Source organism: Antedon bifida, chromosome 4 (assembly GCF_963402885.1).
Source record: "Antedon bifida chromosome 4, ecAntBifi1.1, whole genome shotgun sequence".
NCBI lineage: Eukaryota > Metazoa > Echinodermata > Crinoidea > Comatulida > Antedonidae > Antedon > Antedon bifida.
Genome location: NC_136229.1, coordinates 29,129,480 through 29,151,876, shown reverse-complemented (window position 1 = coordinate 29,151,876; position 22,397 = coordinate 29,129,480). Strand labels below are relative to the sequence as shown.

General features: G+C 33.3%; 2 protein-coding genes across 2 annotated transcripts in view; both read right to left on the bottom strand.

Annotated features, from left to right (window-relative positions):
- The window catches only part of LOC144840230 (autophagy-related protein 9A-like), a 209,063-nt gene that overhangs the window by 55,956 nt on the left and 130,710 nt on the right, over positions 1-22,397 (bottom strand). The window lies entirely within an intron of this gene.
- LOC144839908 (uncharacterized) lies at positions 1,068-21,167 on the bottom strand. Its single transcript, XM_078695487.1, has 5 exons — positions 20,694-21,167; positions 6,122-6,275; positions 5,586-5,794; positions 3,969-4,531; positions 1,068-3,510 (listed from the first exon to the last, which is right to left on the bottom strand). Exons 1-5 carry the CDS (start codon positions 20,814-20,816, stop codon positions 3,396-3,398), a joined length of 1,164 nt encoding a protein of 387 aa, XP_078551613.1. The 5' UTR covers positions 20,817-21,167; the 3' UTR covers positions 1,068-3,395.

Genomic DNA, 22,397 nt, shown 5'->3' with positions numbered 1-22,397 from the left:
AAAACTTTTTCGATGTCGGCATTTAGATTATCCCTCGGGATTGCGTTAAGTGAGCTTCAGTGAGAAGAGGCCTAGGTCTAATACACGCTAATCTGCGACATGGTGTTTTCAGACGGGAAAAATATAGACATAACGTTAATTTAAAACAGTTCTTACAAGAAAAGAATACCATACTTTGTTTGTCTGTTTCAATATTTTATTCTCCCTTCACAGATATCATACCGTGAAGGGCAATATATTACTCAATTATTCGATAATTCATAACCTTTTTCAATGGTACAAAACATTGAAAATTACCCACGCACGTAATCTAAAGCTCTGTCTACACTATCAAACAAGTTTGACAACAAAGTGATATGACGTCATCATGGCCATATATGGGTACATCACGTATTTTATCACGGAAGGTTTGATAGTATAGACAGCGCTTAGACATCAAGGCATTTGGTGTTTTTTTTCAAACAAAATTTCGCAGTGTGACAGAATAAACACATTTCTCATCATTTGCCAAGTTTGTTTGATTTATACCGTACTATCTATTATAATACAGAAATATCTATTCGACAAAACACTACCAATTTCAATGGCCGATTCTCGGTACTTTCTTATTTAAATAGGCAAGTATTATGAGTTTTTGTATCTCGTGAATGTGCCTATGCTAGGTACAAATATTAAGATACAGCACTGCGAATCTTGTGAATTTATCGAATTAGGATATAATCTTTACCCTTATCCTTGAATGTCTTTCTGAATAATATTAAGTACGTCCCGTTAATTTGCAAATTATAAAGAGTAATTCGTTAATTATCTATAGTAAATAGCTGCATCTGAAACTACTTCCTCGCATAGGCCAGACAGATTGATAATAATACACACGCGACATCTGACGCCGCGCGCGTACAATTATCGATAATAATACGCACGTCAATTGTGCGTCTAATTCAGGAAATCACCCATATCAATATCATATCGAAATTTTACCCGTTGATTGGCAACCAATCACGTCATTAATATAAACATAATAAATTAGTATTTTTATACTAAATAATATTTTGAAAAATAATAAATAAATGTACAATAATAAATTTATTTCTAATAATAACGTCATACTAATATTTTATATCAATAAAAACAAAAAGAGGACGGCGTTATTATATACCTAATATGTAAACCATTATTGTGGCCTTTAGCGAGATAAAAAAAAACTTAGAGAATGTAACGTCGGAGTACCGTTGTACCACTTGATATTGGCACTTTGTGTCAATTAAACTTATTTATTAAAGAAACTAATTTACGAACAAATACTAAATGAATAAAACAATAAAGAGAATAAAAAGCATCAAAACTATACATGAATATAACATGTTTATAATACACAATTTCTTTGGGTTTTCATAAAGCCTACATGTAGCCCAGGCTAATTACAAATTTAGACATTGCTAGGATAGTTATACAACACTTTCATTAATTAACTATGAATATACAGTAGATCATTATCAGTATATACAAAATATTTACGGCTTAGAATCGACTAACAATTCAGCGGGACACTCATTGCCAAAAAGTACAACGGTTGTCCTATTTTTAAAAAAAAGATATATTATAATTCCGTAATGATATTAAAATATTTAACAAACTTAAAAATGAACTAATATTTTTCTTTTTAGAATCATATATATAACCGTAACACTACATTTGAATAATTTTGAATAAATTAAATATAAATTTATAAAAATTCAAGGAGTTTAATTCAGATATATAAATAAAATAAAGTAAACCAAGTACCCAATAGTACAAAATGTTGAAACAAATATACGAGAAAATGTTTTAAGTTTGGCATTTTCTTTGTTGTGCATTAAGGCTAGAGATGCATGAATTAAAATCATTACCAGCATTACCACCATTACTTAGGCATTACAGCTTAAACAAAAGCCCCCAATTACTACAGTACCCATTCAAACATACAAACTCCGCAGCAGTTAAATAGGTCTGAACTCTTTGAGCGCAGCGGTGTGTTTCAATTGGTGCGTTCATTTTACCAATTGAGTAGTCCTGTACGAAATGAGCTAAACAAAACACTAATGACTTACAAAACAGTATAAATAAATTATACTACATACATTGTAACAATGAATAAACTTATTATTATAATAGTATCTATTTTGAAAATACCAATTTTAAAGTTGATTGTTTTCAATCGGTATGTTTATTTTACCAATTGAGTACACGATATGAGCTAAACAAAATACAACGTGGCCTACAATACAGTATAGATAAATTATACTATATAAATAAGTATGGATAATAAATGTAATAATATAATAATAGTATCTATTTTGAAATACCAATTTTAAAGTTGATTTATGAGAGACGATTTTCAAAAAATAATCACTTTTGAAACCTTCTGTCATTTCAGGTCACAAGACATTCTTAATTTTAACGATGACAAAACTGTTTAAGGAGCACAAGACAAGCAAATGTTACCGATTTAAAAATCGTCAGATCGTATTGGTCTAAATCAAACATCCGCTCCTGATTGAATAAAGTTTCTGCAAAAGTTTTATGCATATACTTGGCAAATACACGACGTTTATGCACAAACACGTCAAGCCAAACAAAAAATGCTCAACATGCACAAAATAATTGCGAAGTGCAAATGGCATAACGAGATTACAAGAAAATCGACTCAATCAGTTAGTTTTTTTTTCCAATGTATCCCGCAGAACTACATTTTCTCGTTCGTTTTCCTCATTTAGTTGCAGAACACAGCATTCTTGCGTCCTTGAATTTTAGCCTCAGATCACGCATTGAGGTCTCGCCGGAAATATGTCATACGCGCAGGCTCTTGGATCTAAAGTTCCCCTGAGACAAGAGACCTAGCTAGCTCAGTGTCTATGAACTTCTTAACCTTTATAAACTATTGAGTAATTTTATAACGATATATCCACAGTTTACTCATATTTTATCATAAAGTGATCTCCTTGTTCTGATCCGTTCTAAAAATGTTCCGGCGGAACTGTTGATTTTTCCAGAATGTACGGTAACGGATGCACAGTAAAAGCTCGTTCTCAATAAAATGGCGACCTTCGTTCATCATTTTGCGTCCAATGGTTGGCCAAGATCTCTGCCACCATATCCAGCTGGTAATGCAACGCATTGCGAAAGATGGTAACGCATTGCGAAAGATTGTAACGCGTTGCGAATGATCGTAACGCATCCCTGTGCACGTTGTGTACACACACACACCTTATCTTTGTGCAATCGATAGCATTGAATGCTATCTATTCGTCAATCGAGGTTGCATCCTGGCCATTTTACATAAATAGTTTAAATTAGTTGACTTTGTACAATATATTCTAATAAATATGTTTATTCTCTAGGCCTACTAGCTAGTCTCATAACACCGACTGGTCTATCGTTACCCATTCACATCTGCATCTACCTTCCTCTGAATTGAAAAACATTCCTTCTATGCACGACGGTGTTCCATAATCACCCGATTTGACGTTTCTGAAAGAAAAAGAAAAAAACAATCCATTACGTTTAAATCGATAATGATGAAAATAAAGTTTGATAGCTTTTAATCGTTAGATTTGACATGTTACCAGACTTGATATCCAGAAAGATTACAAAAATCAAAATCTGACACTTTCAAAGTTATTTAATGATAGCATTATTAACCATTTGAATGCCAGTATTCATTAAGCTTAGTTTCCACTTGCAACGCAACGACGTAGGCGCAACGCAAGTAAGTTGACCAATCACAAGCGACAGATGATTCGATCCATCGTGTCGTGATTGGCAACATTATTTGCGTTGCACTTTCGTTTGTTGCGTTGCGAAACCAGTCCTTAGACCTTACCGGAACTCTAGTTAACTTAAAATGATCGCAAGCATACCATTGTATCATTAGCCGCTGTTCCGTAGGCATATATATATTGATGAATCAATAGTTAAACTATGCTTACCTGCAATGTTTTGAGTTAACTTCTTTTCTGCCTTTCATAAATTTTTCACAGTTTTTGTCTTCTTTGTCACATTCACATTTGCAAGTTGTTTCGTTGGTGTGGAATGGTTTTGGGCATTTGATATATCCACACAATGAGGGCGTTCTTCGAGAGTCCTCGCAAGCGCAATTTGAAGGATCCATTGTAGTTCCCGTCGGGCATGGATTTGCACATTCGCATTGTTTGGTTTCCAAAGAAAAAACTTGTCCTTCTGAGCAGTTTCGGTGTTCGACTTCTCCAGATTCGATCTCTTCAAGTTCATTCTCTTCGGGTTCGTTCTGTTCTGCTTCATTTTCACCCTTTACATTTTCACATTGACACAAATATTGGTTAAGAGAAGAGCCAGTTGGGCAGACTATGTTTAAACATCTGCAGGCTGCTATGGTTTCATCAAATTCCTGATTTTCACCACATGGACTTACTTCTTCTTTTTGATCTATGTTCTGTGAATGACAACCACAACGCGTGTCCTCTAGTTCTTCGAACCTTCGAACAGTTAGCTCATGATTTTCTATGTGAAGGTACTAAATAAATTAAGAAAAAAAAATATAGAAAAATACTGAAATAAAAGTTTGGTAATAATAATAATTTTAAACACAGTAAATAGTGAAAAAAGATTCTCTTCCAGACAGGAATCTCTGGAAACATATCAACGGTTCCGTTTAAAAATATTATTAGTATATGTATTTTTGTTTTATTCTTTTTCGTAATCGTATTGAATGTTATATCTTGGGGTGGGTCAAACTTAAAGTCTTTCTGACTTATATGACCCTCCCCTACATGAGTACTTCATTGTATTTATTATCCTTGTGGAAATAAATTAAATTGAAATTGAAATAATTATTGTCCATGTTTTCCTGTCTATGTGGCGGCTCTGAGCAGAATAGCCTCACTTTTTTAATTGTGACTTCTGCAATTATACAGTAGATATTGGGTCACAATAATATTGCATACAGTACTATTTATTATTAACAGCTGAAGTACATTGTTGGTTTACTTCCTTCTTTAACATCAAACAAACAAAAATGATGGTGAGTGCAGATAAAACATTTCTTAGCCGATTATTGTCGAAATAGAACCATGGAGTTCCTTTTACGTATTTTTGAACTTATTGATTACTTAAGTTGCCTGAATATCAACTATTGTTGAAGTTGTGTCTAAACAAACCCTATTCTAATAGTATAGGTCACCGGAGCGTGACAGCCTGGGGTGAAGAAAAGACTTTAATGACACTAAATTGACACATGTCATAACTGTATGAAAGATTCATTCAGAAACCAGGTCATTCACTTGTACATCTAGCCAGATAGGAGTAAAAGGAACCAAGAATAATGTTTTATTCGTTTTTACTAAAATTGCATTTTACTTATTATAAAACTAATAATAAGGCCTATTACACGAAGCAGATAGATATTTCACGAACTTTCTATTACCTGCCACACAAATTTGAACTCTTGGCGCCATTAACCAATGGATGCCAATTTAGTATGCCGACGATAATATTTGATAATATGATAATTTTTGGCTATTTCTGAAGTACTGTTTTCATATTTATATCCAAACAAAGTGTAAACCTACCGTGAAATTTCTCAGTCTAAACTCTATCCCCACGCATTTCAATCCAGGGGTACAGCAACCACTTTCTTGTGAGCATTTATTGACTGCTATCCCAGCTGGTGAGAGTATTACGTTCTCATGGATGTGCAGCCGCTCATACAAGTTTACTGCTTTCGGCAAAGGTTTCTTACACATTGTTTGACTTGTTGCTGAAATAAATTCGTCCAATTCTAGAAAAGAAATTGAAAATTAGTTCATTAATAATAATACTATCAAATCATCCTGAGGACGATCAAAGCATATTGATCTAAAACTAATATACGTGGTGCACCGCAAACTTTATATCATCAATATAGAAGCTTTTCTTAAAAGATGATTTGTCTCATAAATAACATTACAGCCACGGCTTCCTATCGCAGTCTACGCATGTTGACGTACGTACAAACCGACGACTTCAATTCACGCTTATTCATCCAAAATAGTGGCTTTCTTTCTTTCGTAAGATATTGTTTTTAATACACAATCATTAATATATCAATATAAGTAGCCTATCTTACCTATTTCAGCTTGAATTTTCGATAACTGTGAGGGTGGATGTACATCTTTGTTATATGCTTCATGATACATCCTATGCGCTTCTGTGCCATTTACGCCAAACGCCAGTTCAATAATTTCTTTTGGATTCAATTTATAACTGAATTCTCTGAGATCCTGAAAAAAAAATGAATTTAAATATAAACAAATTAATCAATCATCATTACAAACTGGAAGAAGATATTAATCTCCATTTCTTTGATTTCTCTCTAATCGTTTTGAATGTGAGATTGTACCTGATCTATTTCACAAAACATGAATAAACATCAATTCAGTCTTGAACAACAATGACTATTGAAATGACATCGGAGAGTCTTAAAATCAATAAATGATACATAATAGTATTAATATTACAGATGAAAAAACGTTGGTTCGAAAAATTCGATTATAGTAAATAATTAATAGTTGTTTTGATTTTCTAAAGAGGATGGATTGCAAATTCAAAAATTAATATAACTCAAATAATTAAACTTGTATTGTATTGTTTTTACTATCGCATGATCTTTTATTATTATTTATTGCAGTTTGACTATTTTTATTAACTCATGGTTAAATCACGACAGTGTGTCAAGAGTTCTAAAACGTGACTCATCGGGTTCACCTGCCACAAAACTCGAATCGTAACTTAGTGTCAACGAAAATAAACATGACATAATTGTAGTTCCATCGGTAGAAACTTAGTTCGTCAATTGGTCACGGGCTAATATAACTACTGTGCTAATTTATGTAGACCTAAAGTCGTCATTTTCTTTCACTTTTTTTTCTTTCATTATAAATTTAAATTAAGTATCACGAGTGGGTGGGTCGATTGGTATGATGAAAAGTACGCCATAGCAGATGCACACGCATGTATGTGCTAATATAGACCGTTTTGTAGTTATTATAGAAATAGTTTAATGATGTTAAGTGCCAAATGCAAAAACCACGTAATAAATCAAAAGAAATAAGATACTGTTCAATACCCAGGATGCCATAAAAGCTTGGTTCGGACGCAACTCAATGACCAATCACAAGTGACGATCCACTCAAACTGTCTGCTTATGGTTAGTCAAATTTCTTGTGTTACACGTAAGTTAACACAAATCTTGGTTCCAACTTAGACGCAACTGAAGTACGTAAGCCCATTTTTTCACCAATCGTGACGCGATGAAACTTCAAAACTACTGTATCCCTTGTGATTGGCCAATTCACTTTCGTTGGCCCTACGTTGCAACTTAATACGTAGGCCTGTTTACGTATTATATGTATGTTTCAAAACGACGTACGGAACGGTATAGTTTATGAGAAACATTGGATTCGACTATTTCAACAAGACCACACATTTTTGTTTAAAATGGGTACCCAGACAGAAGGAACATTAAAAGTACAACACGTACACGATATCAACAGTCACAACCGCAATTCAGAATGTCATACGACCTAACAAAACAGTAAACGAATTCTCCATTTCTGAAACATTTTTTTGGGCATTATTCGTTCAAAAGCTAGATAAAGTATAAGATAATTACGTGTTCGCGCCTTAATACTGAATCTATGGAGAGTTATGTCGTGTGCCAGGTTGACTAGCACCACGCGCTTCCATTGTAATATTTTCTTCAATTGACAACAATAGGTTGTCTGTTATGGTTTACCAAGGGTTTACCAAGCGAAACTTTCTTTACAAAAACACCTATTTATGTGTAATTTAGTAAGTTTAAAAGTACTACCAATTATTTAACGTTTAAATTATCTACATTAGGCCTATTATACTGTTTTGTTGTCTTTATTGGCCTTGGTAAAGTTCATTCCATATTTAAGTTATTGATAGAAGATAAATGTAACAATGTAAAGCATCGCCTGATTAAAGTAAAAACGGAACAAGGCAATAAAGGTATGAATAGAAAAATAGGTGAAAGATGGGTAGTGACAAGTTCAGCAATTCAGCAGTTTATTCAACCATATTCTTCATAAATTTTCCTTGTTCAACTTTGTCTATACTATCAAACTTTATGTGATTATAACAAGGCCATATACATGGCTGCAGTCGCGTGCTCAAGTTAGTGTTTACCGACCAACCGACCGACATAGTGAGCTGTAGAGTCGCGTTGCACGCGACTAAAAATGTGATGTGTACATATATGATGATGTAATTTCACTATACCATATTATTTGGACATATTACTGCGGTACTATATGTGAACATATCACTACCATATTTGGGCATATCACTACAATATTCTTAAAAAGTGTCCTTGTTAGACCGTGTAAGTCGGTTCTTTTACACATACATACACGCCAATAATTAACAGACGGACAAAAAATCAAGTATAAAAATCACAGACAAAATTTTGTTTTTTAGTTGTTTCGAATTTGTAAATACGATTTATTTTTCGTGGAAAAAAAACTATATGTTAGGCGTACTTGTTGCACAGTATAGTTAGAAAGTATACCTGACTGAACCTACTCTATGTAAATGCACTTTATTCTAATCGGAAGTGACGTTATTATTAGACTTTCAAGTCATCACAAACTAGGTTATAAACCACGGAAGAGTGAATTACATTAACTCTTCCCTGGCTATAACCAAGAATTGTCCGACATGATCCCTTAACATTCACAAACAAAGTTAAAATGAATCTCACTTCAGTTCTTTAACTGAAACAATTGTTTTCTACGAAAATACCAACGGGAATGATGACCAATCGAGAGACGGCCCCGACGGAATCGACAATGACAGGTCAGGAAGGGTTACACTTTTGTGACGTAACAGGGAAAGTACAGTGGGACACATATCACTAAGGTCTAAGTTGAACGAACTATTATAGGTTTTTTATCGGAACATTACTGACTAAGTTCATCTATCATCATACAATACGAAATTAAATTCGTTCTGATTGAAACAAAGCAGCATTATGATATTTCTAACTATTCAAAAGAATTAATATTTATTGAAGAAATATTGTATTATATATTTAAAGTCTAAGTGCAACACTTCCAAAACCAAGAAACATGACTTGATGTCACATTAACCACAATGTTAAGTTTCCTCAATAAATGTCAGTGAATTATTTTGGTGAGGAGAGAACGGTCTACGCGATGTTGGAGTACATTTTGTGGTAAGACTCGCCCAGCTGCTGCATTCCAACAACCTAACGTTACTACTAGGTACAGCCCATCTGGTATGTCATCTTGGCTGTACGTCACATAAACAGCCTGGGAGTTACCTTTTGTTTCGTTTGGAAATAATATTAATTCAAAACAGACTAAACAATGTAAACAAGAGAAAGGAAAACAAGTAGAGAGCTACTACCTGTACATTAGGCCAACTTGGCAACCGAGCCAACATCAGTGGCTTATCACTTGGACGTAGAAACATACACATTGTAGCAATATCAAATGTGAAATCGTGTTAAAATGACGATTTTCCATAAGAAACATCAAACCCGACAAGTAGAAAATAGAAAATGTATTGTTAGATATACATAATAGTTAGGCTTACATATTCGCAAGGAAAGCAACGTCTGGGCTAAAGGGGACTGGTTGTAGGTCTATGTTAAATAACGGCTTGAAGCGGTAGTTACTATATTGCTATCTACACGGTACATATTTTTCAATCAGTTTAGTAGGCCTAAAGTGCTAAACACAATACGTTTTTAACTCATTACTAGGACGAGTTAGATGGCAAACGTTAACCATTACAAATTGAATACATGAACATTACATTACTTTCGCCATGAACAAACTTCAGCTACTATAGATTGATCTAGCTGCTTAAGAAGACTCATTTTACACACATTTTGTATTACTGACTTTGTCACTTGCTTGTATTCGTCAATATTATTAATATTAAACCTAAGACCACCGCTTAGGAAATTACTCAGGAATAGTAGAAACATTACACAGAAACATCAGGAAGAGTTATGTTAATAAGAAACGTGATCAGTTATCGCTGAAAGTTTAACTGACTCTACAGAGACGATGAGTTGGAATATACGCGGTGACTGTCACAAACCTATTCCACCAGATTGTCTCTGTACTGTATCTAGTCTCCATATTATAATTATCTGCCCGGTATCATAAAGAAATTATGAATACAGTATCACATGTATCACACCCTATACCATGTTAAGGTTAGGGTTAAGCTCATAATAGACGTATGTTTATTTTTTAATTTAATAAAAATATAAAAACAAGATGATACAGTATTATTACAATATTGAAAATTACAATTGAATGTAAGATATCATTATAATATAAAACACAAAGAACCGATACTTGTTATTGCTTTACTTTGATTAATTTCCAAACGAAATAGTTTAGACCTACAATTGGAGCTTCTTAAGGAAGTGTACCCTGGTCTGACCTATCAAATTCAATCACCAGTAATTGTCTTAATTAGATATAACTCTCGAATTGGATGGATAAATAAAAAAAGTTACATTTCATTACATTTCCTGTGTGATTAACTCCTTTTTAAAGAAAACTAAACAAATTTAACAGGTAATTACACACTTCATTTAAATGTGACATGTGCCATTTAACATTGAAACTAGGGTGGAGCAGTCTACCACGTGGGACAGCCATTTCAAACACAACAGGTTTTTTTTACTTGTTACAAAAGTTGAAATAATACCCCTGAGGTTAAGTAACAAATAAAGATAATTTGATTCGCTTCAATTGAACTAAATAAATTAAATACAATTCGTCTCCTTGCTGAATTATTAATGATGACAATGCTATAATATTTGTCTGTTGCTTTGTACAGGTCCGTCATCACGTACTTGGAAATAGATCTCAAACGAATTAATGTTGAAATCGAGAAATTAATGGTACAGCCAGAAGGGACAGCTCGCGTGCAGTATCCGTACAAGAGCGCTTTATTTCACTATTAGTTGTTGTATTTGGCCTATCATATTTTGACCTTTTTTCCATCGTAATCGAGGTTATAATAAGCCTATTTTGCAACGTACAATATTCCCAATTTATATTGCCGGGTTAAGTAATAGGAATGCAGACGTCCAACGAAATATTCTGCTGGCTTAAAGTAATAATGTTGTTCTTAAATTATATAGTAGTATTATATTTCGAACGAACGAAACGAACGTTAATGTAACCACATGACAAGCAGTTTGATACACAAAACCCCTATTAACTTCGGGGTCTAGCAAATTCTCCCCTTAAGGGTGTTATTTGGTATCCGTAGTGTAATTTCTATTGACGTTTGTTTTATAGGAAAGTGTTCCCTTACAGAGATGTCCCCTGACTAGGATGTGCTAAAGGAGGGATTACTCTTACCTGGAGCTTTTTGTAGAAAAGTGGTATCGAATGTACGGGATTAGCTTTTATTTACACTAAATGAGACTTACTACTGCAATACATTAGTATAATTGTGTATTTTTGCTTTCAAGATTTCAATTATTGAGCTGAATCTCATCTTTACCTAAAGCAAGCCTCTTTAAAAGCAACTGGGAATAGAACCCGATTCATAACATTTCCATCCTGTTCTAGTGAATAATATAATTGGATATTAAAGAAAATAAAAAAACAAACGAAACTAAAAATAATTTTACGAAAAACGATTTTCTCTTACATCTGGGAAATATAGAAATATGCAAATTGATTTGCCAGTGGAATTTTAATCTTTAAAATGACCTATGAAATTTAGTTTGAAAGTTAGATTGCCAATATGGTTGACATCAAAGGAAAATGAGGATTTTCATAAACTGATGATTTTATGATCCGTTTGACGTGGAACTCGCAAACAATTAGTTTATAATACTTTTAGACTACACTTTCTCCTAAGCGTTTTATACTATGGTAGATAGAGACCAAATATTAGTTCAAGCATTTTGTAATTTTCAAACAATAAATGACTTTTATGATGGACCAATCAATAAAATATCTTATCTTAATGATGGAGAAAACCATTTAATTTCAAATAGTTTTTCACATATGATTCTGATCATTACATACACTAACCGTATTTCATATAATATAATTCCTATGAGAAAAGGCATTTAATATTTATCTTCATTTTTATCAAAATTGATTTCTTTTTTGCTTAGGCCCTAGGCTATATGAATATATGAGTGGTGTAATATATCATCTGATTTCATCAGCTAGCAAAAACTACAGATGTGAATAAGATTCACTCGTACCAGAATGAAGTGAATAGGTAAGTTTGCAGTTATGTATTTAAAGAATTATGAAAAATGACAGGTGACACTGAAAAGTAAATACGTATGTCAGGTGTAATCATACGATGCGGTTAAACAGCTAGATCTCGATTATGAAGCAGTGTAGGGGGCTGTTTAGAAATGATAATGCCAGTTGCAACTGCAGCTTGTTTTGATTATGCTTGATCCCCACTAGGACGTAACGTAAGGACGTTTAGACGCTACGACACAAGTTGACCAATGACAAGCGACAGTTGGGATAATCCCATCTTTTATGATTGGTCAAATCACTTGCGATGAGCTTACGTCATTTCGTTGCATCCAAGTAGGAACCATTACCAAGCTTTAAGCTTGATAAAAACGAATCGCGCATACGATCACTAACTTTTAATTATTAAAGACGTATTGTCCCCCAAAAACATGAAAAATGAAAATTAATTAAATCAGACTTTTAATATATTGTTTTGTAGTTTTAATAAAGTTAATCACTTTCAATAAAAAAAAAAACGAAAAAAAATAATGTTTTCACTTATAAAATGACAAAATAAATGGTTAAATTCAACCAAAAATCCATTGGCTGGCAGCCAATTTGACCATTTTTTGCTTTAAATCACATTTTTTTCAGGTAAATACATTTTTTTTCGATCCAATTTTTGGTCAAAGTGGATAACTATTGCATTACATTAATCTGGAATATTAAAAAAAAAAATATTTTATTCAGGGGGACAATACATCTTTAATAAATATTATTTTTTTTAAAGGGTAAAAGAGATAAAATATAAGAAAGTGATCAAAGAAGGAGCATAATAATATAAAATAAAAAACTTAAAAACAATTTACAAATATTGATTAACATGGTATTGAACATGATAATCATATTAATGGCAGGAGGAAAAAATATGAAATAACGAAACAAGAAGGATAAAAAAGAAAATATGAAGATTTAACACATATTAAATTGTTTATGAATGAATGTATAAAATGGATGGTTCACGCCACGACAAGAGTACAAGATAAAGGTTATAAAGAAGAAACAAAAGTAGGTGAAATCTCTGAAGAAAGACATGGTTCTGAATAATGTTTGAATGGCGCTAATTTTTATAAATTTAACTTTTCAAACATTAGTCTAGTTTTGACATGCATTAGACTCGACTCGTGGGACTTGAAAACCCAGGGATTGTCCAGCAGACATGTTAACATGTACGGTAAAAAGTTTAATCGTTTGGTTTTAATTTTGTGAAAATAGAATAAGCCTAATAGCTGAGTGCATGGACACTTTCACCAGTATGATGACAGGACTGTGTGTTGACTAAGTCGCATCCCCGCTGTGCATTTCATATGATGAACGTTTTAATTTCAAAAACACTTCAAGAAATATTAGGCGTGTCCCATTCAGTCAGCATATTCCAACATTCTTTTCTTGAACTGTCACTTACATAATTAATATTTATGTTTTATCATGCATGCCATACACGTTAACAGACACAATTCAACTTATAAGCATACCTTTTCGTCAGTCATTTCGATTCGCACACACGTTTTTCAACTTAAGGGCGTAAACGCAACGTAAGTGATTTGACCAATCACAGGCGTTGTGTTATCCGAATGGCCACTTGTCATTGGTCAACTCGCTTGCGTTGAGCTTACGTACCTACTTAGGTTGCGCCATAGTTGCAACCTAGCTTAAGTTCACGCTTGGTGACGAGTTTTAATCTATTATTTTGTCGAAGTTGCAATTTCACCCCATTTACAAAACAGTATTTTGGTTTAAAGTTATATTATTATTATTTTTATATTACATGATTTGCTATATAAGAATCGTCCACCCGATTCTCAGTGCTGTATCTCCACATACTAGTAATAGTATCTATTTTCGAAGTATCAAAGGAATATTTGGTAATACATCATCTCATTTATATCACATTTGGTGCCTGTATCGTGTAAGGTTAGTTTAAGGGTTAAGCTGCTACTAGATACGTGTGATGTTATAATACCAAATATTCCTATGATACTTCGGAAATAGATACAGTACCGAGAATAGGCTGAATCGTCTTCATTGGTTCATATGCCATTGACGTAAGTGTAATGGTGAAATAACCGCCGATCACGCAATATCAGCATTTTAGTTTTAGGATATCCATCGACGAAATACCGGTAATCAATACCGGTGGTACTTAAACTATACAACCTGTTTAGTGATATCCCTATAAACTCAACAAAAACAAAAAATGTTACAACACAATCATAATCTAGAATAATTTCAAAGCCGGATACTTAATATTTTTTGGCAACAATAACAATTATTGCAACAAATTGTGAAATAAAAATAGTTTGAACTATTACGGAAAACAAAATTGAATCAAGAGGGTGATAGCACACAAGTGAGCTGAATGTATGCCAACACAAAGCGATATACAATACAAAGAAGCATCAAATATAGTCCCTATTTTCGGACGACCCCTCCCCCCCCCCCCCCCCCCCCCCACCCCTTATATTTAGGGATCATGTGTAGGCCTATCCTACGCAGGGACATCTATGCCATGAAACGAATAAGGGGAACTATGACCCACCATATTCACGACATCCTTTTCAAGGAGACACTTATTGGACCCAAAAGGTGTTCCCTATGTAACATATAACACTCTATAAAAAGCTTTAACATACTAATGATGATAAATAGTAACAATACCGGAAGCCAATAAAAATTGTTTTTTTAAATAAGTAATAAATGCATATTTGCTGTGCATTTGAATGTTATTGTCATGAGGACACTTCACTATGTACAGTATAGGTATGCACTTTGCTATTATTTTATAGAATGTGTGTGTTTTATTACAATGCTACGTGATTATTATTTGTTGTATAGTACAGTAAGCCTAGAATTGTCGTACTTTACCCTTATTCAATACACAATACAATATAATATAATACAAAGAGAGACCTAGCCAAAATGCTTTCTTGTATTTCCTTAATAACCATAAAATATACACTATTCAGTCTATTCGGCGAATCGAAAGGGGAAATAACCTACTCCTCTACCTAGCCCTCCAACTCATCTACAAGATCAATGAATAAACCTCAAAACAGGCACGTGTAATTGTAAGTTATTGCTACAGTATATTCTTGTTTTATTATTTACAATTGTAACCCCCAACCCCGTATCACCCCGTTTTTATGTTCAAACTACCCCCATAAAACGTCATAAAATTCTAAATATAAATCATCATATTTTTGCAAGATAAAATCTAGGCATGTAATTACTATCGGAAAATGTTCATACTTAAGTGGATTGAATGTTGGCGTAGGCCATGTTTCTAATTATGTATTTTTCTTAACATGACTAAAATAGACTGTGTCCCACAGGGATGAACTAGCAGGTAGAGACCATCTACATTGAAAGATGGATTGAGGAAATCGAGAAAAGACTAATAATTTATCGGTAGCATACATCCCGGGAACATTAGTCACTTTCAAATTACGGAGTTGTTTTTTTTTTCATTCATTTTTTTTCAAAACTAGTGCTATTTCTACTAATAGTGAACGTTTTTTAGGCAATGTTCTGCTTGATTGATCACTACAGTACAGTAACAACAAGATGACGCGCGCGTATTCTGTATTAAATCAGGTATTGGACGCGCGCGTTAACTTCTTCTTCGATTTACATGTTCTAATAAATGACTAGTGCTCAAATAACTAATTCGCTCTTATAAATGTGTATGTATGCTTTAATGTAGGACACATTTTTTTTAGAAAATAAATAAAAAAGTTGTTAATTAAAAGAAAATAGTTATGAAAGGAGATTATTCAAATGTGTTCGGGTTAGACCCCAGAATAAACAGAAGTATTATTTGCTGTCACCAGCTATACACGTGGCCGTCGACAAATATCTGAAATCCTCACGGTTGTCGCTTGACATAAGGTGTTTCATTTCAATGCCTGAATACCGATTATCAATATCCTGCGAACTGGTATGAACAGTTCGTTAGTGTCTCACCATGATATCTAGTATGTTGTCTTAAGGACTTCTGTTAACATTGTATTTAGACCATCTTCACATAATACAAATAATTATTATCCAGTATACTCTGCTGTGTTTACATAGCATTATATGAATGAAGCGGCAATTGACATCTGACGGATATTAATCCGGCATACCTAATAATTTTAAAGCACCCCTGGATAGTATTAACCCCGGCTCAATTTTGATCCTAGAATTCTACAAAAATCACTTGTCGAACTGTGAAACCAGTGCATTAGGCTTATTGGTTGTTCTGAAACCAATTTTGAATTCCGGAAACGTCTGGATCTACCTGAGGGAGTTGAAATCAATCTTTCTAAACCTGGGTCCCGTTGAGCTGGTATAAACAGCATTCGTTATTTACCTGTATTCAAGTTACCATTAATTAAAAACAATTCGTGTTATTCAAACAGTATAACCCTATAGTGGCTGAACTATTCAACGGCGAAAACAAAATGCCAGTTGATGTTTTAGGGTATTACCGGTAGGCTATTTTGTTAGATTCCCTCTGATGTCTGAGTCTACAGAAAATTGATTTCTATTGCAGAAAAAAAATGTAAAACTTTCATAAAGTCATGATCTCAAGACTTAAAGCTATGTTACAGAGAGACAACTAAACATGATTTTGACAATAATAACTAAAGTGTTAATTATCACGGTTGCTTTATAAGGAATTAAATATGTTATCAATCTACGTCTTGGTCTATATTACTTTTTAAACTAGGTTTGTGAATTTAGCTACTTTCGTTGCTGAGCTTTTAACATACGCATTGTTACGGTTAGCATTCATTCCACCTTCACTGTTGTTTGCTCTGAATTAAATACAATTGTACATGATTTTACGAATTCCGTCAGTGTCGTTTCAGATTATCAATAAAAGTTTACTATATCTTTTGTCGGTGATCATGATTTGCCTCTAAAGTTATTAAACCATTGGAAGATCAATAGAAAGCCGTCGGCTAGTGAACTTAAAAAGTTATTTAAGATTGAAAAGGGGATCAAAAGAGAAAGGGATTAATCTTTAATCCAGACAATAAGACTGGGGAATGTATTAACTACAAATCAACAGTTAAGGTATATTAAGTACATGGTTACATGCAACGTTCAGATAATATATTTGAAATTTGAAGGAAAAAACTATATACAAGCTTAGGCACGCATAAGTGTTTATATCTGCATGTAGTGACTAAAATGAAATTTAGCCAAGGGCTTTTCGCGTTATTGCGTTATTTTGATGCATAAAAACGACCTATAGAAATGGGAGAATCCGATTCCATTGAAATGACAAAACTCACAAAAGCCGGATAATTAACTGGTTTCCTAGTTGTATTTTGTTGAATATCACGTTTGTTACTGAGCTGTGATGAATTATTAGATTTGTCTGCAACACGTGGCTGGCTATTTATGAGCAGCCAAACGAAGCCAAACGAAAGTTTACTGACATTGCAGACCATATAACATGTTTGGAGCTGTGAGTTTGCAGATCTCTAAACAAACGGGACGCGGATATTTTATGATGTTGATTCAATTACAAACGTATAATTTGAACACATTGCAAAGCTCATATGTTTTATATAATATAAAACCAACCTACAACAAAAATCGTATCCAATGCGTTACTGAAAGTGAACAAAATAAATGGATCACATATTTGTATAAATAGGTCCACCTAGTCTAGTAAATCACCATCACGCCGAATTAACCGGGTTTTTTTATTAGGGAAGACCATTTTATTGTTTTTTCTTTTATTCACGATATCAAAAGAAAATCAATTCACGGTCAAATTGTCAATAAAAATTAGTTCATAAAACCCACGACAAATTTCTTATTGACAGAAACAATTTAAAATTTAACACGTAGGATACAATATTAATCAGCACAAGGTTTGCGAATACGTATCGTCTTTTAACATGAGTGTCTGGGTACGGTGTATTGATTTATGTAGCTTCCTGAAAATCGTTTAGTGTAGGCCCTACTTCAGGATAAAATTACTCCTTGGTAGAACCATATTACATTAATGTGAATGGGACACCTTCGGGACATTAAAGGGACACAACCATTAAAGGGACACCCCATTTTATCCAGAGTGTCCCATTAATGGTGGAATATTATATTACCGTAAAATATTATTCTTGAATGGAATTTTAAAAAGAATATTGCGTATAAAAGGTAATATATAATATTTGTAACAATGTTATATTTGTATCTTCTATTTAAATTTAGTATAAATAACAAAATATAAAAAAATTAATGAATATGTTCATAGATATGCATTTTTAACAGAAACGTATGACTGTCCCTTTAATCTGAAAGTTTAAATACTTGTACAGTATACTATTTTTGCCACTCTTTATACAAGTTTGATTTTAAATGTTGCTGAAATATTATGAAATAAAATAAATCAGTGCTGGCCTGAAGCAAGAGCGTCATTTAAACAATATTGATTTGGTGTAATACAACGCCGCTTTAAAACAAAGGTTATTTTACTATGCAGTCCGTCCTAGAATTACCCTTGATAGAATTTTAATGGTGCATCAGAAAAAAAGATGTAACGAATAAGATACGCCGTGCAACAGTTATAGTTCATATGGATATGGCAGTTATTGTGAAATAACGCGTTCGAACTTGTTAGTACGGACGTTAATTAGTATAGTAATCTTTCACTGGCTATTATAATTCACATTGGCGAGGGTATTAACCGTAAAGGTGACAAGATCCAACCTATAAATCCTACTTCCTCAAAACTAAAGAGACTGAACTGATTCTATTTGTGTAACTTTATTTTACCTAATGGTATTAGTATATTCACTAAACAGTTATACTGTTGTACATTTACGTTGTTGCTAAAAGGTAGGTTAAACAGTTATAATGCTGTAACTGAACATTTACGTTGCTAAAAGGTAAATCATAAATAAACAAAAAACCAAAACAATATTTAACAAATAAAAAAAAAACTCACACAAAACAACAAAAATAAAACAAAGCTCAATGTCAAAATCAAGACATTTTTTTACAATGAAAAAAAAAATCTTGTAAAAGGATTACAAATTATCGATTATTTAAATAGCCAATTGAAATTTGAATAAAGAAAACCACGATCTGTGTATATAGCACTTGGCCTATGTATCAGGCTCAGGTGAATGACTTGTTTGACAATGTGATACAAACACGGCGGTCGTGCATACAATGGTAAACTCCCAGGGGTTACTATATCCAGGAAAACTAATGATATAAAACAAGAATACAGGTGAATAGGTGGTGTACAGGTGTGCATAAAATATAAACACTTTCACCGGTCAACATCCGGCAACCTTCGGGAGCCGATATACGAGTAATGGCCATGAAATAATTAAACTAAATCGTCGGCTCTAAGGGGTAACAGATAAAGATATAAATAGCTTTGTTTCAATATTCATATGTGACGGTACGTCCTCCTTAAATTAAGAAATTACTTTTATAATCGGCACCTAGCTTGACTAGTACGTACAATGGACCTATATTTTGGAAGTTTATAACTTTTTGAAACTACAGATCGGCCTACTATTATCTACAATATTATCTACTATTCCAACACACGTTTCTAAAATAGTAAAGTTGTATAGGCCTATAGGCGAATCAACCCGATTCGCCCATCCTTTTCTGTTCCGTCACCGAACTATACTTGAATTATATATAAAACATCTGAATTACGTCAATTTACTTATGGAGATGTTGCTGAGCGTTGTTCATTTAACGTTAAATCCAAAGTATCCGTGGTGTATCGTAAACATTTAAAAAAATCAATAAATCTTACAATACGCCATAAACTGGCAATGCAATGAAATAAAAATTCAAATCTAATTTGGGCACTTTGGTTTAGGGTTCGCGGAAATCGATGAGACTCATTAGATATTGACCTCACATAGCTTATACTTTAAATAGTAGTAATCAACAGAGATATAGATAATCCCGTATTTAATTGACATGATCCACTACTACTACCATTCAGTCAGTAAAGGTACAAGAACGCTTCGAATAATATAATCGATATCCTACTTTTTACAGTACACAGTAGTAGACACATTGTGTCCTTGCTATTTGGCCAAATCACCTGCGGAACGCCGAAGCTATTGTAGGTCCCACTCCTTTTATAAGTATGTACAGTACAACAAAAACCAAAAAAAGTCTACAGTTTTGGAAATGTTGACGTATACAACTAAACACAATTAATTAATTATACAGAATTTGGAAAAAACAAAAAATCCGATTATAAACATCACAGATTTGCTGAAAATGTTGTAAAAATCCAAACACATTATGAAAAACGATAACACTCTCAAGCCGAACTACTCGGCCAAGCCCTTAAAGGTACAGAATACATACCGTATTTGATGGTCTTGTTGCAGATCGTTTATCCCTTGCTATTGCTATTGACGCACTGTCAATTGTTGCAAAAATGTTCAAAAATAATACAATTAAAACAGAAGAAGAAAAAATTCGGGACATTTTGTCCACACAATTGTCAATAATATTAAAAGAGTAACGTTTATAATCCTTGAAAAACGTATCACTATTCCGTTTGTGGAAAAATCCCTCACTATTCAACCGTATGCAACACCTGCGATCAACCAAACATGTAAATGAAAATACAACGTCGCCTGCCGAAAATTTTTATCTGAAAGAAATGCCCTCAACGGCAGATCGCTCTGTTAATTTCGGAACTCCGGTAGCAAACTGCAAACTGATTCAGAGAAAACACTACTTCTGTTTATAACACCTTCGAGGTGACCGGAATTAGCCGACTCATCTAACTCATCGCTTTTCGGTGGCTAAAATGACTAGTTAGCAACAGTACAGTACATTGTTTCTCGACGTTTTTACATGATATAAGCTAAACGCACCGTGACGAAATCGACGACGAAATATGTGTTTTCCTTATATGGGTATAGTATTCGATACGTAATGTTCCCCCACGAGTATTCAACCTGTTGTTTCTGCGAATTGAGCATGCGTCAATGTTACCTCATCGTTGTTAGAGGTTTTAATGAATTACCCACAAGTTATTTCTAATATTTAATATAAAATAATAATAATTAGTAATTTGGGTAAAAAGTCACCAGAAGAAAATGTCGGTTATCATACTTTATATATGTAATATTATTATCATCATCATTTAGGCCCATTAATAAAATATTTAAAGTGTTTTTAAACAAATTTATTGCACAAAATTAACATATCTTGAATTTTCGACATCTTATTATAGTTATTCCATTAATTATTATTATTCATCATCGCTATCTATGACGTCAATATCGTAATCTTACCGTCATCATCAAGTATTTATTCATCATCATCATCATCATCAATAGAATCAACGTCAGACCAGACTCATTAACAAAGTGTCTTATTATGGTACCCTATGTGGACGGAGGACAAATAAAATAACCGAGGGTAAAGGCGGGGCGGGGGATGGGGGGATTGGATAGAATTAATTTAAAATTAGATAAATACTATAACTTGTGTCGCAATCAGCAAATCAATTAGCATGTTTATTTTTGTAGGCATAATTGACCCAGGCGGATTTAGCTAAGTGTGTGTATTTACGTAGTATTTAATTGGAAGTAATTTATCGGAATTCATATAATTATGCTTACTGTAGAAATAAGATAAGAATAAGATATGTAAATGAGTTTATATCATTAGGAACACAGTTTGACGCGTAACTATGTTACGGCTTTTGTACGCGCGCGTTGACTTCTTGTTATTTGATATTGTTTCGGATAACATTGTTTACATAGATCGTTTGTTTGCAAGAGTATAAGTATTATACAGTAGTCCCTTGGGACAATTCTAGTCAAGGAGTTTTGCCAACCCTATCTGTGGCCCCGAAGATGTCCTATTAATAGCCAGCCAAGAAGCCATGTAAATCAACATTCTATTATTCCAATAGTTTCAATGTTCTACTGTTAAGGATATAATATACAATATTCGTATAATAAAGTATAATTGATTTGTTTATTATGTAACATTGTGACTGATATATGTTATCCGTTGTTAAAGTTCTATTCAACTAGGTAGTTATGCAGC